Source organism: Mobula hypostoma, chromosome 21, assembly GCF_963921235.1.
Source record: "Mobula hypostoma chromosome 21, sMobHyp1.1, whole genome shotgun sequence".
NCBI classification, from domain to species: Eukaryota; Metazoa; Chordata; class Chondrichthyes; order Myliobatiformes; family Myliobatidae; genus Mobula; species Mobula hypostoma.
In genome coordinates, this window is record NC_086117.1 from 52546568 (window position 1) to 52562166 (window position 15599).

At 44.5% G+C, this 15599-nt stretch overlaps 1 protein-coding gene across 1 annotated transcript in view; it reads left to right on the forward strand.

Annotated features, from left to right (window-relative positions):
- The window catches only part of LOC134360020 (M-phase phosphoprotein 9), a 118288-nt gene that overhangs the window by 91580 nt on the left and 11109 nt on the right, over positions 1-15599 (forward strand). The window contains exons 20-21 of the mRNA XM_063074018.1: positions 12292-12395; positions 13499-13740. Coding sequence (XP_062930088.1) covers positions 12292-12395; positions 13499-13740 — 346 coding nt within the window. The remainder of the gene's footprint in view (positions 1-12291; positions 12396-13498; positions 13741-15599) is intronic.

Here is a 15599-nt window from a genome sequence, read left to right on the forward strand (position 1 = left end):
AGCTGTGGATATTTCAATGCAAAAAGTATTGTAGGAAAGGCAGATGAGCTCAGGGGTTGGATTAACATTAGTGAGGCTTGGCTTTAGGAGGGGCAGGACTGGCATCTCAACATTCTGGGGTTCCGTAGTTTTAGATGCGACAGAGTAGGAGGGATTAAAGGAGGTGGGGTGGCATGACAAGTCAGGAAAAATGTCACTGCAGCTCTCCGTCAGGACAGAGTGGAGAACTCGTCAAGTGAGGCCTTATGGATGGAAATGATCAATAAGAAAGCTATGACCATGTTTTTGGGGGCTGTGTTATAGACCATCCACAGTCTGAGAGATTTAAAGGAACAAATTTGTAGAGAGATAGCAGACTATTGCAAGAAGCATAAGGTTGTTATAGTAGGTGACTTCAACTTTTCAAATATTGATTTGCACTGTAAAAGGACTAGTTGGGAAAGAGTTTGTCAAATGTGTTCAGGAAAAAGGATCTAGTGCTTTCCCGGCATATATGATGGTTGAAATCTAATCAGCTTCACACCGGGTACAAGTATTGATGAGAACTGATGTTTCGATGACAAATTCTGACACCTTCAGGGATGTTGCCCCTGTATTTATACCCCTGTATTCCGTCCCTTCTGACTGGTTAGTCCTGATCTAATCAGGTTTTTGCTCCCACCTTGTTTACAATTGAATTCCAGTTCTTAGAGCAAGACCTTCATCCTTCTTAAAATTCTTTTCCACTAGTTTTATTTCAATGGCTTCCTTTACCAGACAGTCCCAAAAGCCATTGGCACGGCACAGTAGTTTTGTGCCATCAAAGTCAATCCAATGTTCTGCTACCATTGATTTCTCCGGGTAACCCAAACGGATACACCTCATGTGCTCCTTGATATGCATTTCCACTGCGCATCCCGTCTGGCCGAAATATGCTTTTGGCACGTGGGCCTTCATAAATCAGTAGTGAGTGCGGGAGATGGCATGTTATGTTCAAGTTGTATCAGACATTGGTGAGGCCTATTTTGGAGTATTGTGTGCAGCTTAGGTATGCATCTACATATAGGAATGATGTAGGTAAAGTTGAAAGAGTACAGAAAAAATTTACAAGGATGTTGTCGGGTTTGAAGGACCTGAGTTATAAGGGAAGATTGAATAGGTTAGGACTTTATTCCTTGGAATGTAGAAGATTGAGAGGAGATTTGATAAAGGTATGCAAATTTACGAGTGGTATAGATAAGGTAAATGATTTTTTCACAGAGACTGGGTGGGATTATAGCCAGAGGTCATGGGTTAAGGGTGAAAGGTGAAAAGTTCTAGGGGAACATAAGTAAGTTTATAGCACTTTTCAAACACAAGGCAGTTTAAAGCACTTTACATAGAACAAGATATAAACATCAAATTTCAGACAATAAATAAGGGAATAAAATTGTAAATAATAGATATGATAAATAGAAGTTACAGTGCCGGAGATTCTAATTAAAAGCTACAGCGAAAAGAAAAGTTTAAAACCTTGAGTTAAAAGAGCTTAAAGTTGGGGCAGACTTCAGATCCTCCGGAAGGTTATTCCAGATATGAGGAGCATAGTAACTAAAAGTTGCTTCACCATGTTTAATTTTGACTCTGGGGAAAGTAAACACACCCATACCAAACGACCTGGGAGCTCAGGAAGGTTCACAATGCAGCAAGAGATTGGGAATGTATTTTGGCCCTTGACCATTCAGTGCTTTATAAACCAGTAGTAATATTTTAAAGCCAATCCTCAGATGGACAGGAAGCAGTGTAGTGATCTGAGAACTGGGGTGATATGTTCCACTGTCATGGTCTTAGTGAGGACTCTAGCAGTGGCGTTCTGAGTGAGCTGCAGCTGCCTGAGGGAATTTTTTTACAGAGACCTGTTGAAATGCCATTACAGTTGTCAAGCCTACTAAAAAGTGCATGGGCGAGTTTTTCCAGATCTTGCTGAGACATAAGTCCTTTAACTCTTGCTGTATTTTTAAGATGGCAGTAGGCTGACTTTGTAATTGTCTGAATGTGGCAGTTAAAATTTAAGTTGGAGTCCATCACAACAAGCTTTCTGTCTTGGGTTGTGGTATTTAATGACAGGGATTCTAAGAGAGCACTGACTTTTAATCGTTCTTTTTTGACACCAAACACAATTATTTCAGTTTTCTTTGTTTAATTAGGGGAAATTTTGGCTCATCCAATCAGTGATTTGTTCAATACTGTTTTTTAGTGTTTGTATGGGACTATAGTCACTTATTGATTCTGTTGTATAAATCTGAGTGCCATCTGCATAATTAAGGTAAGATATTTTGTTGCTTACCATGATTTGAGCTAGAGGGAACATGTACAAGTTAGACAGAAGAGGCTCTAGTGTGGATGCTTGAGGCACTCTGCATCTCATTGTTGTTCAGTCAGATATGTAGCTACCAATCGATACAAAATAGTCCCTCTCATCTAAATATAATTTAAACTACTTTAGTCAGTTTTCCAGTCTGTCCAGTAGTATGCCATGGTCAACTGCGTCAAAAGCAGCATGAAGATTCAGTTAAACCAAAACTGAAATATCATCATCGTTTAAGCAGTTGTCATTTAAAATCTTGACCAGAACAGTCTCGGTGGTATGGTGTTGTCGAAATCCAGACTGGAAAACATCCATACAGTTGCTCAGTGCCTAAAAGCTATTAATGTAGAAACACAGAAAACCTACAGCACAATACAGGCCCTTCAGCCCACAAAGTTGTGCTGAACATGTCCCTACCTTAGAAATTACTAGGGTTACTCATAGCCCTCTATTTTTCTAAGCTCCATGTACCTATCCAAAAGTGGGCCGAAGGGCCTGTACTGTGCTGTACTATTCTATGTTCTCTGACTATCCACACAATCAATGCCTCTCATCATCTTATACACCTCTATCAGGTCACCTCTCATTCTCTGTCGCTTCAAGGAAAAAAGGCCAAGTTCACTCAACCTATTCTCATAAGGCATGCTCCCCAATCCAGGCAACATCCTTGTAAATCTCCTCTGCACCCTTTCTCTGGTTTCCACATCCTTCCTGTAGTGAGGCGACCAGAACTGAGCACAGTACTCCAAGTGGGGTCTGACCAGGGCCCTATATAGCTGCAACATTACCTCCCGGCTCCTAAATTCAATTCCACGATTGGTGAAGGCCAATACACCGTATGCCTTCTTAACCACAAAGTCAATCTGTGCAGCAGCTTTGAGCGTCCTATGAACTCGGACCCCAAGATCCCTCTGAACCTCCACACTGCCAAGAGTCTTACCATTAATACTATATTCTGTCATCATATTTGACCTACCAAAATGAACCACTTCACACTTATCTGGGTTGAACTCCATCTGCCACTTCTTGGCCCAGTTTTGCATCCTATCAGTGTCCTGCTGTAACCTCTGACAGCCCTCCACACTATCCACGATACCCCCAACCTTTCTGTCATCAGCAAACTTACTAACCCATCCCTCCACTTCATCATCCGGTTCATTTATAAAAATCACGAAGAGTAAGTGTCCCAGAACAGATCCCTGAGGCACACCACTGGTGACAGACCTCCATGCAGAATATGACCCGTCAACAATCACTCTTTGCCTTCTGTAGGCAAGCCAGTTCTGGATCCACAAAGCAATGTCCCCTTGGATCCCATGCCTCCTTACTTTCTCAATAGGCCTTGCATGGGGTACCTTATCAAATGCCTTTCTGAAATCCATATACACTACATCTACTGCTCTTCCTTCATCAATGTGTTTAGTCACATCCTCAAAAAAATTCAATCAGGCTCGTAAGGCACGACCTGCCCTTGACAAAGCCATGCTGACTATTCCTATTCATATTATGCTTCTCCAAATGTTCATAAATCCTGCCACTCAGGATCTTCTCCATAAACTTATCAACCACTGAAGTAAGACTCGCTGGTCTATAATTTCCTGGGCTATCTCTACTCTCTTGAATAAGGGAACGACATCCACAAACTTCCAATCCTCTGGAACCTCTCCCGTTCCCACTGATGATGCAAAGATCATCGCCAGAGGCTCAGCAATCTCCTTCCTCACCTCCCACAGTAGCCTGGGGTACATCTCATCCGGTCCCGACGTCTTATCCAACTTTATGCTTTCCAAAAGCTCCAGCACATCCTCTTTCTTAATATCTACATGCTCAAGCTTTTCAGTCCACTGTAAGTCATCACTGCAATCACCAAGATCCTTTTCCATAGTGAATACTGAAGTAAGGTATTCATTAAGTACCTCAGCTCTCTCCTTCGGTTCCATACACACTTTCCCACTGTCACACTTGATGGGTCCTATTCTTTCACATCTTATCCTCTTGCTCTTCACATGCTTGTATAATGCCTTGGGATTTTCCTTAATCCTGCCTGCCAAGGCATTCTCATGGCCCCTTCTGGCTCTCCGAATTCCCTTCTTATGCTCCTTCCTGTTAGCCTTATAATCTTCTAGATCTCTAACATTACCTAGCTCTCTAAACCTTTTGTAAGCTTTTCTTTTCTTCTTGACTAGATTTACTACAGCCATTGTACACCACGGTTCCTGTACCCTACCATAACTTCCCTGTCTCATTGGAACATACCAGTGCAGAACTCCACGCAAATATCCCCTGAACATTTGCCACATTTCTTCCATACCTTTCTCTGAGAACATCTGTTCCCAATTTAAGCTTCCAAGTTCCTGCCTGATAGCCTCATAATTCCCCTTACTCCAATTAAACGCTTTTCTAACTTGTCTGTCCCTATCCCTCTCCAGTGCTATGGTAAAAGAGATAGAATTATGATCACTATCTCCAAAATTCTCTCCCACTGAGAGACCTGACACCTGATCAGGTTTATTTCCTAATACCAGATCAAGTACAGCCTCTCCTCTTGTAGGCTTATCTACATATTGTGTCAAGAAACCTTCCTGAACAGACCTAACAAACTCCACCCCATCTAAACCCCTTGCTCTAGGGAGATGCCAATTGATATTTGGGAAATGAATATCTCCCACCACGACAATTCTGTTATTACTACACTTTCCAGGATCTGTTTCCCTATCTGCTCCTCGATATCCCTGTTATATATAGGGCAGCCTATAAAAAACATCCAGTAAAATTATTGACCCCTTCCTGTTCTTAACCTCCACCCACAGAGACTCCATAGACAATCCCTCCATGACATCCACCTTCTCTGCAGCTGTGACACTATCTCTGATCAACAGTGCCATGTCCCCACCTCTCTTGCCTCCCTCTCTATCCTTTCTGAAACATCTAAAACCCAGCACTTGAAGTAACCATGCCTGTCCCTGAGCTATCCAAGCCTCTGTAATGGACACCACATCATAGCTCTAAGTACTGATCCACGCTGTAAGCTCATCCACATTTTTCACAATACTCCTTGTGTTAAAATAGACACATCTCAAACCGTCGGTCTGAGTGCATCCCTTCTCTATCACCTGCCTTTCCTCCCTCACATACTGTCTCCAAGCTTTCTCTATTTGTGAGCCAACTGCCTCTTCCCCAGTCTCTTCAGTTCGGTTCCCACCCCCCAGCAATTCTAGTTTAAACTCTCCCCAGTAGCCTTAGCAAACCTCCCTGCCAGGATATTGGTCCCCCTTTTCAATGATTTTACTGAAACATTTGATATAGGCCTGTAGTTATTAATTACTGAGGCATCTAGGTTGTTCTGTTTTAAGAGGCTTAACTCAATTAACTGCAGTTTTCAGGGCTTTTGGGAAGCAGTCTGATAGAAGAGAAGTGTTGACTATTTACAGAATGTCTGGTGCCATGCAATTAAAAACATTTTTAAAAAAGGTTGTAGGTAAAATGGCAAGGGAACAGGAAGAGGATTTCAAGTGTAGCACAATTTCTTCTAAAGTTTAATAGTTAATTGGTTTGAATTCTGCCATCTTAACTAGGAGTGAGAGGATGACACGGACTTCTGACCTGATGCAGAGCCACTGACAGCACGTCTAATCTTCTGAACTTTGTCAGTAAATAAGAATGCAAGGTCATTGATTTTGTAGACGGGAGTTCAGGTGCTACTGATATAGGAGGATGTGTGAGCCTATCAACTGTAACAAATAAAGCACATGCACTATTGCCATTTTTATTCATAGTTTCAGAGAAGAGCACTGCCTTGCATGTCTCAACTCTAAACTATAGATATGAAAAGTCGCTTTATAAATGTCATAATGGACCTGGAGTTTTGTTTTCTGCCACCTGCATTCAGTTTTTTGACACATTTTTGGAGTTGAACCAGCGGGGTGTTTCTCCATGGTGCTTTTTTTCTTTTACTTTTACTTTGTGGGGGGGGGGTGATGATTGTATCAATGACATCTGTAATTTTAGAGTTGAGATGATCTACAAGGTCATTGACAGAGGCAGGAGAGGAGGCAGGTGTGGGAGAGAGGCCTGTGTGTATAACACCTTGGTGTTTTCAGTGATGTACGGTTTTGTGATTACCTCTGAGCACTGGTGGATAGAAACAAAGTAATTTTAAAGAAAACACAGAAATTATCAGAAAGAGCATCATCGGTTCCCACACCCTAAAAGTGTTAAGATCTTTGGAAGTGACTAGGTGAAAGGTGTGGTCCTTGCTGTGAGTTGGCCCTTTTACATGCTGTGTCAGTCCATAGTTGTCTAGGATGCAGAACAGTTCATTAGCACTGCTGTCCTTGGGGTTATCACCGTGAATATTAAAATCACCAACAATGACTACCCAGTCAAAGTCAATGCAAACAATAGACAGTAGTTCAGCAAAGTCATCAAAAATGTTGCACAATAATTTGGTGGCCAGTATATAGTCAAAAATAATGCACGATGGGAGGATTTCAGCTGAAAAGTAAGATATTGAAAAGATGCAAATGTTCCATATGATCAACATACATCAAAGTTGCTGGTGAACGCAGCAGGCCAGGCAGCATCTATAGGAAGAGGCGCAGTCGACGTTTCAGGCCGAGACCCTTTGTCAGGACTAACTGAAGGAAGAGTGAGTAAGGGATTTGAAAGTTGGAGGGGGAGGGGAAGATGCAAAATGATAGGAGAAGACAGGAGGGGGAGGGATAGAGCCGAGAGCTGGACAGGTGATAGGCAAAAGGGGATACGAGAGGATCATGGGACAGGAGGCCTAGGGAGAAAGACGGGGGGGGGGTTGACCCAGAGGATGGGCAAGAGGTATATTCAGAGGGACAGAGGGAGAAAAAGGAGAGTGAGAGAAAGAATGTGTGCATAAAAAGGAGTAACAGCTGGGGTACGAGGGGGAGGTGGGGCCTAGCGGAAGTTAGAGAAGTCAATGTTCATGCCATCAGGTTGGAGGCTACCCATACGGAATATAAGGTGTTGTTCCTCCAACCTGAGTGTGGCTTCATCTTTACAGTAGAGGAGGCCGTGGATAGACATGTCAGAATGGGAATGGGATGTGGAATTAAAATGTGTGGCCACTGGGAGATCCTGCTTTCTCTGGCGGACAGAGCGTAGATGTTCAGCAAAGCGGTCTTCCAGTCTGCGTCGGGTCTCACCAATATATAAAAGGCCACATCGGGAGCACCGGACGCAGTATATCACCCCAGTCGACTCACAGGTGAAGTGATGCCTCACCTGGAAGGACTGTTTGGGGCCCTGAATGGTGGTAAGGGAGGAAGTGTAAGGGCATGTGTAGCACTTGTTCTGCTTACACGGATAAGTGCCAGGAGAGAGATCAGTGGGGAGGGATGGGGGGGACGAATGGACAAGGGAATGGACAAGTAATTTATTGCCAACTGCCGACGGGACATCAACCGTCTCGACTTCACCGCACCTTGTCCCCATTCCAACCTCACTCCTTCGGAACGCTCTGCTCTCCACTCCCTCCGCACTAATCCTAACCTTATTATTAAACCCGCTGATAAGGGGGGTGCTGTTGTAGTCTGGCGTACTGACCTCTACCTTGCCGAGGCACAGCGACAACTCGCGGATATCTCCTCTTATTTACCCCTCGATCGTGACCCCACCAAGGAGCACCAGGCCATTGTCTCCCACACTATCAACGACTTTATCTGCTCAGGGGATCTCCCATCCACTGCTACCAACCTTATAGTTTCCACACCCCGCACTTCCCGTTTCTACCTCCTACCCAAGATCCACAAACCTGCCTGTCCCGGCCGACCTATTGTCTCAGCTTGCTCCTGCCCCACCGAACTCGTTTCTGCATACCTCGACACTGTTTTATCACCCCTTGTTCAATCCCTTCCGACCTATGTTCGTGACACTTCTCACGCTATTAAACTTTTCGATGATTTTAAGTTCCCTGGCCCCCACCGCTTTATTTTCACCATGGATGTCCAGTCCTTATATACTTCCATCCCCCATCAGGAAGGTCTCAAAGCTCTACGCTTCTTTTTGGATTCCAGACCTAATCAGTTCCCCTCTACCACCACTCTGCTCCGTCTAGCGGAATTAGTCCTTACTCTTAATAATTTCTCCTTTTGCTCCTCCCATTTCCTCCAAACTAAAGGTGTAGCTATGGGCACCCGTATGGGTCCTAGCTATGCCTGCCTTTTTGTTGGGTTTGTGGAACAATCTATGTTCCGTGCCTATTCTGGTATCTGTCCCCCACTTTTCCTTCGCTATATCGACGACTGCATTGGCGCTGCTTCCTGCACGCATGCAGAACTCGTTGACTTTATTAACTTTGCCTCCAACTTTCACCCTGCCCTCAAGTTTACCTGGTCTATTTCCGACACCTCCCTCCCCTTTCTAGATCTTTCTGTCTCTGTCTCTGGAGACAGCTTATCCACTGATATCTACTATAAGCCTACTGACTCTCACAGCTATCTGGACTATTCCTCTTCTCACCCTGTCTCTTGCAAAAACGCCATCCCCTTCTCGCAATTCCTCCGTCTCCGCCGCATCTGCTCTCAGGATGAGGCTTTTCATTCTAGGACGAGGGAGATGTCTTCATTTTTTAAAGAAAGGGGCTTCCCTTCCTCCACTATCAACTCTGCTCTTAAACGCATCTCCCCCATTTCACGTACATCTGCTCTCACTCCATCCTCCCACCACCCCACTAGGAATAGGGTTCCCCTGGTCCTCACCTACCACCCCACCAGCCTCCGGGTCCAACATATTATTCTCCGTAACTTCCGCCACCTCCAACGGGATCCCACCACTAAGCACATCTTTCCCTCCCCCCTCTCTCTGCATTCCGCAGGGATCGCTCCCTACACAACTCCCTTGTCCATTCGTCCCCCCCATCCCTCCCCACTGATCTCCCTCCTGGCACTTATCCGTGTAAGCGGAACAAGTGCTACACATGCCCTTACACTTCCTCCCTTACCACCATTCAGGGCCCCAAACAGTCCTTCCAGGTGAGGCATCACTTCACCTGTGAGTCGACTGGGGTGATATACTGCGTCCGGTGCTCCCGATGTGGCCTTTTATATATTGGTGAGACCCGACGCAGACTGGGAGACCGCTTTGCTGAACATCTACGCTCTGTCCGCCAGAGAAAGCAGGATCTCCCAGTGGCCACACATTTTAATTCCACATCCCATTCCCATTCTGACATGTCTATCCACGGCCTCCTCTACTGTAAAGATGAAGCCACACTCAGGTTGGAGGAACAACACCTTATATTCCGTCTGGGTAGCCTCCAACCTGATGGCATGAACATCGACTTCTCTAACTTCCGCTAGGCCCCACCTCCCCCTCGTACCCCAGCTGTTACTCCTTTTTATGCACACATTCTTTCTCTCACTCTCCTTTTTCTCCCTCTGTCCCTCTGAATATACCTCTTGCCCATCCTCTGGGTCAACCCCCCCCCCCATCTTTCTCCCTAGGCCTCCTGTCCCATGATCCTCTCGTATCCCCTTTTGCCTATCACCTGTCCAGCTCTCGGCTCTATCCCTCTCCCTCCTGTCTTCTCCTATCATTTTGCATCTCCCCCTCCCCCTCCAGCTTTCAAATCCCTTACTCACTCTTCCTTCAGTTAGTCCTGACGAAGGGTCTCGGCCTGAAACGTCGACTGCGCCTCTTCCTATAGATGCTGCCTGGCCTGCTGCGTTCACCAGCAACTTTGATGTATGTTGCTTGAATTTCCAGCATCTGCAGAATTCCTGTTGTTTATGTTCCATATGATATCTGCTTACACTGATGAGAATTATTAAACAGAACAGCTATTCCTCCCCCTCGTTTCTTTATCCTGGTCTCACCTATAAAACTGAAATTAGGAGGAGCTGATTCAGTAAGAACTACTGCACTGTTGTTTTGGTCTAGCCAAATCTGTTATAAACATAAAATCAAGGCTGTGCCTGATAATTAATTCATTAATTAAAAGTGATTTGCCAGCCAAAGACCTAACATTTAGTAAGGCTAGGTTTAATGTGATAAAAACGTCTGGATTTGACTCCGGCTGACATGGGACAGTTATCAAGCTTTCTAAGTTTGCAGTGTGCGCTGAAGACACTTTGTTCATTCTGTTCCTTATCAAAGCAGGAATGTTGGAGGTCACGGGAAGAACAGAGGATCCCGCTCCACTATCATAGCAGTATGAAACCTGCTCAGATCCTGCTCTGCCATCAGAACTTATTAATGAACGTCAACTCATCAGAGTGCAATATAAAATGTTAGCAGATAACATCCATGAACCTATTCAGTTTGTGTGAAGACCATCTTTTTTAAAGAATGCCGAACATTCCCAGAATAAATTAAAATTATCTATAAAACCGAAATTCTGTGCTCTATATTGATCCCGCAGCCATTCATATAAACCGGGAAGCCTACTAAAACGCCCTGAGCCTTGACCTATGGAGGGAATGGGCCAGAGATAAAAATGTCCTTACCACTGACTTCCAGGAATTCAAAAAGACAGCAAAAATCCAGTTTTAACAGCCCAGATCGCTGCCATACTGTGTCATTAGTGCCAATGTGAACAACAACTCTTTTAACAGAAGGGCATTCAACAAACAAGCCAGATTGGTTATGCATTACTTCAGAGATTTTTGCACCGGGGCGATAAATAGTCACACACAACCTTGACCGGATATCTCTGATAATGGAGCTTTGTTGGAGGCAGGGGTGAAGACCGAAGTGACCAGGATGGAGCAGTGGTCGGGGAGACAGCTTGAGACCGATGCTGGTTAGGGTGCCGTGGTGGCTTGGAGGTGCCCGTTGCTGGTCCGGAGCGGTGGGTAGCGGCTGGTGGAGAAAACACTGCTCCTTGGCTGTGGCGTCAGTGCAATAGGACGTGGGGAATGGGAGCAGAAGGAAGCTGCTGGAGGAGAATATCTTGTCACAGTAGTCTGTGGCCCGGGGGCAGTGGGAGTTGGAGAGTAGGAATGGCCTGTCAGAGGGGGAAATTAGTGCTTGTCCAGGATGTCAAACCTATTCTTCAGCTGGTTTTCGGGAGGTGGATAGGTGGAGCACTTTCCCCTTCTGGCAACCACCTTAGGACTCAGCCAAGCAGGAAATTGAACTCGCTGACCCTTAGGCTTGGCTCCTAGACGAAGCCAGTGATCGTCTGGCTGCATTGGGGGGCAACTACAGGCCTGGAGAAGTGACGTTAGGAGGAGTCCAAGGGACAGTTGAGTCCAACTCTCCTTCAGCAGTAGCAGGGGTGCCAGATCCCAGAGTGACTACAGTTCTGAGGAATAGCTTGCCGTCTTTAATCTGATGAAGCAACGATATCCTTTTGTCCAGCTTGGCGATTTTTCTGGTCATGGTGGAGACGACCTTTACAAATCAGCAGAGAGCTGAGTACTGCCATGTTCTTTCTTCAGTTCCCAGTATGCAGTGAGGGGAAACTTCACTCAGAGGGTGGTGAGAGTGTGGAACGAGCTGCCAGCACAAGTGGTGCATGTGAGCTTGATTTCAATGTTTAAGAGAAGCTTGGGCAGATACATGGATGGGAGGGGTATGGAGAGCTATGGTCTTGATGCAGGTCGATGGTTTGGTATGCACTAGATGGGCTGCAGGGTCTGTTTCTGTACTGTACTTTTCTATGACTATAACCTGTCTAAATGTCTTGTGAACGTTGTAATTGTAGTCACCTCTATCACTTCCTCTGGCAACTCGTTCCTTATACCGACTGTATGGAAAACTTGACCATTAGATCTCCTTTGAATCTCTTCCCTCTCCCCTTAAACTGATGCCCTCTGGTCTTGGACCATATCCTAGGAAAAAGGTTATGCCTTTTCTGAGTCCCTCACCATTTTATACCTCCTTCACCCAAAGGAAAACAGTCCCACCCTATCCAATCTCCCTGTACCTCAAGCCAGACAGCATTCCTGTATATCAGAATTATTACAGAACCTTGTTTGTTTTGTTTGTAGGTTTGACATCAACTTGGATGAAGACGATTTTGCCGAGTCAGTCCCATCTTGCGGTTCAAGCCCAAGAAAAAGACTTCAGTTCTTTCCACTAGAGAATACAGAATGTAAGTTGAATCATAGTTTGTACAGCATAGAAACTTTGTACTAATCCCACACACCTGTATAAATTCCCTATCCCTCTGCTTCTGTAGCCTGTTCACATTCAAATGTTACTGTCCTTTTTGTATCATTAAAAGATGACATTCCAACTCTCACGCTCAAGAGCCTCACCTGATGAAGGCAGGCACCTGCCATCTTTGCAGCTCCAACTATAATATAGTCATAGAGCAGTACAACATAGAAACATGCCCATCTAGTCTGTGCTGAACTATTTAAACACTGACCTGCACCCACACCATAGCCCTCGTATCCCTACCTTCCATGTACTAGAAATTGAGCTCACATGCACTGTTTGTGCTGGCAGCTCATTCTACACTCTCACCACCCTCTGAGTGAAGAAGTATCCCTTCATGTCTCCCTTAAACTTTTCATCTTTCACCCTTAACTCATGACATCTTGTCCCACCAAACCTCAGTGGAAAAAGCCCTTTTGCATTTACCCTATCTGTAGCCCTCATAATTTTGTAGATCTCTATCAAATCCCCCCTCGATCTTCTACTACATTCCTTATCACACATGTCCTCCAGACTCGGCAACATCCTTGTAAATTTTCTCTGTACTCTTTCAACCTTACTTACACCTTTTCTGTAGGTAGGTGACCAAAACTGCGCATAGTATCAGGGTTCGATTTCCTGCTGTTGTCTGGCTGTGGGGGTTTTCTCTGGGTCCTCTGGTTTCCTCCCACGTTCCAAAGACATACAGTTAGGGTTGGGGGGAGCATCTTATGTTGGCTCTGGAAACACGGTAACACTTCTGGGGTAACAGGAACTCAGCAAGCCAGGAAGTATCTATGAAGATAAGTAAACTCACTAGTCACCACCTACATTCTCGTCCAAATCATTAATATACTTGCAAGTAACATGGGACCAAAAGACTAATTCCTGCAATACATCACTGGTCTCAGGCCTCCAATCTGCAAAACAGTCCTCCAGCCTTCTACCATTGAGCTAATTCTGTATTGAGTTGGAAAATGATTGGAAATTTTTTTGAAATAGCAATACAGAGATAATTAATTTCTCATTTGACAGCATGAAACTTTCTTTTTGCAGCAAGGTATCATGTTGATAATGCTCAACGTGCGATGCCCACGGATTCTGTACTGAATGCGGTTAAGATGGGCTCTATCATCAGTCGACCAGCTTGGGAAGACAAGACAATGACTTTGCAGAAAGAGAAACAAAATGCCCCTCTACAAACTCCGTATGAGACTGAGCTGACATATAAAACAAGGATGGAGGCTTTGGGGGAAACAGAGAAACTCTTTGATGCTCTCACACAAGAAAAGCAACAGGTAATGAAGCCCCAGCAATTCAGGATCACATTTAATATTAACGGCATATGTTGTGAAATCTATTGTCTCTGTGGCTTTTTGGTCGTACAACACGATACGTAACAGGAAAAAAAACTGGAGTACAGTAAGTATATACTGTGTATTAAATCGATAAATGAAGTAGTGCAACAATAGAAACAAGAAAGTAGTGAAGTAGTGTTCATGGGTTCAATGTCCATTCAGAATTCAGATGTCCGAGGGGGAAGAAGCTGTTCCTGAATCGTTGGATGTGTACGTTCAGGCTTCTGTATCTTCTCCTTGATGGTAGCTGAGAACAAGGCATGTCCTGGGTGATGGGGGTCCTTAATAATAGATCCCGCCTTTTTGAGGCATTGCTTCTGGATACTACAGAGGCTAGTACCCATAATGGAGCCGACTAAGTTTATGACTCTCTGTAGCTTATTTCAATCCTGTGCAATAGTTTTCCTCCCACACCGGATGGTGATGCAGCCAGTTAGAATGATCTCCACAGTACATCTGTAAAAATTCATGGCAATGATTGGGCATCGTCAGTCTACTGTTACGTATTTGCAGAAAATAATTTGTTTGGTTGACTTTACGAATATTTCCTCGAAAGCCAAAATTTTCTCCAAGAATCCATGAAATACAGCCGGTGCAAACAGCAACAGCTGAGCTCTAGTATTTCAGTAGGAAAGGAATATGAAGTAAGGTTGTTTTATTGTGTGGGAATTGCAAGGCTTCTGTATTGGACTAATATTTGGGTTTTATTCCACTTAGCCAAAATGCTGATTGGTAAAAAGACAATGTTATTGAAAGGAAAACTCCAAAGCTGATCTGTGAAAGGGATGTTGAGTACCATGATTTTGAGTTCTTCAGCAGGTTAATATTAGATGGTGTGATAAAAGTGCTCCAGGACATTTTGAATGATGTGGATTTGTGGTGCTAACTGTCCTAGTATGGTTTCTTTAAATTCTAACTTAAAGTTCAAAGTACATGTATGTCACCATATGCTGCCCTGAGATTCATTTGATTCAGCTGCTGCTGACCTAGAGAACCCATCTAACCTAATCTATTTTTTCAGCTGTTCATAGCCTTGGCTAATCGTGTGTTTAGATACTTGTCTGTTGTGAGAGATTCTTCATCCACCGCCTCCTCAAGCAGTGAGTTGCAGATTCCAACAACTTAGAGTCGTAGAAAAGTACAGCACAGATACAGGCCTGTTGGCCCATATACTCTGAACTATTTAAACTGCCTACTCCCTTCAACTTGCACTGGGACCACAGCCTTCCATAACCCAACCATCCATGTAGTACTATCATGTTAGCTGTTTCCCAGGTCAGAGAGTATTTTGAAACCAATGGTCAATGAGAAGAAAGTCTAACCTTTTCCCTTGACATTCAGTGGAATTGCTATTGTTGAATACCCCACCATCAATCCCCTGGGGTTAACTGTTGATCAGAAATGGACCAGACACATAAATATCATGTAAATAAGCAGGTCAGAGTCTGGAGAATCTTGTGGGCCGAGCAATGCTTCCTGAAGCCTCAAGGGCTTCCTACCACCTACATCCAAGACATCATGCAAGACAAAGAACTGTGCTTGATTGGCACCCCATCTGCCACACTTAAATACATTGATTTCCTCCACATTGTGGTTGCAGTGTGTATCATTTACACAATGCATATAGTTTCCTGATGATAACCACCCAAACCGTGAACCTCTACCACCAAGGACAAGGACAAGGACAATGTCATCATGCAGACTGACTTCTGCATTGCATGGCCAATGGACTTGTGGTTCCTCAGCTGTCTCCAGGCCTGAATCCTGGAACCATCTTCCTGACAGCATGTGGGAGCACC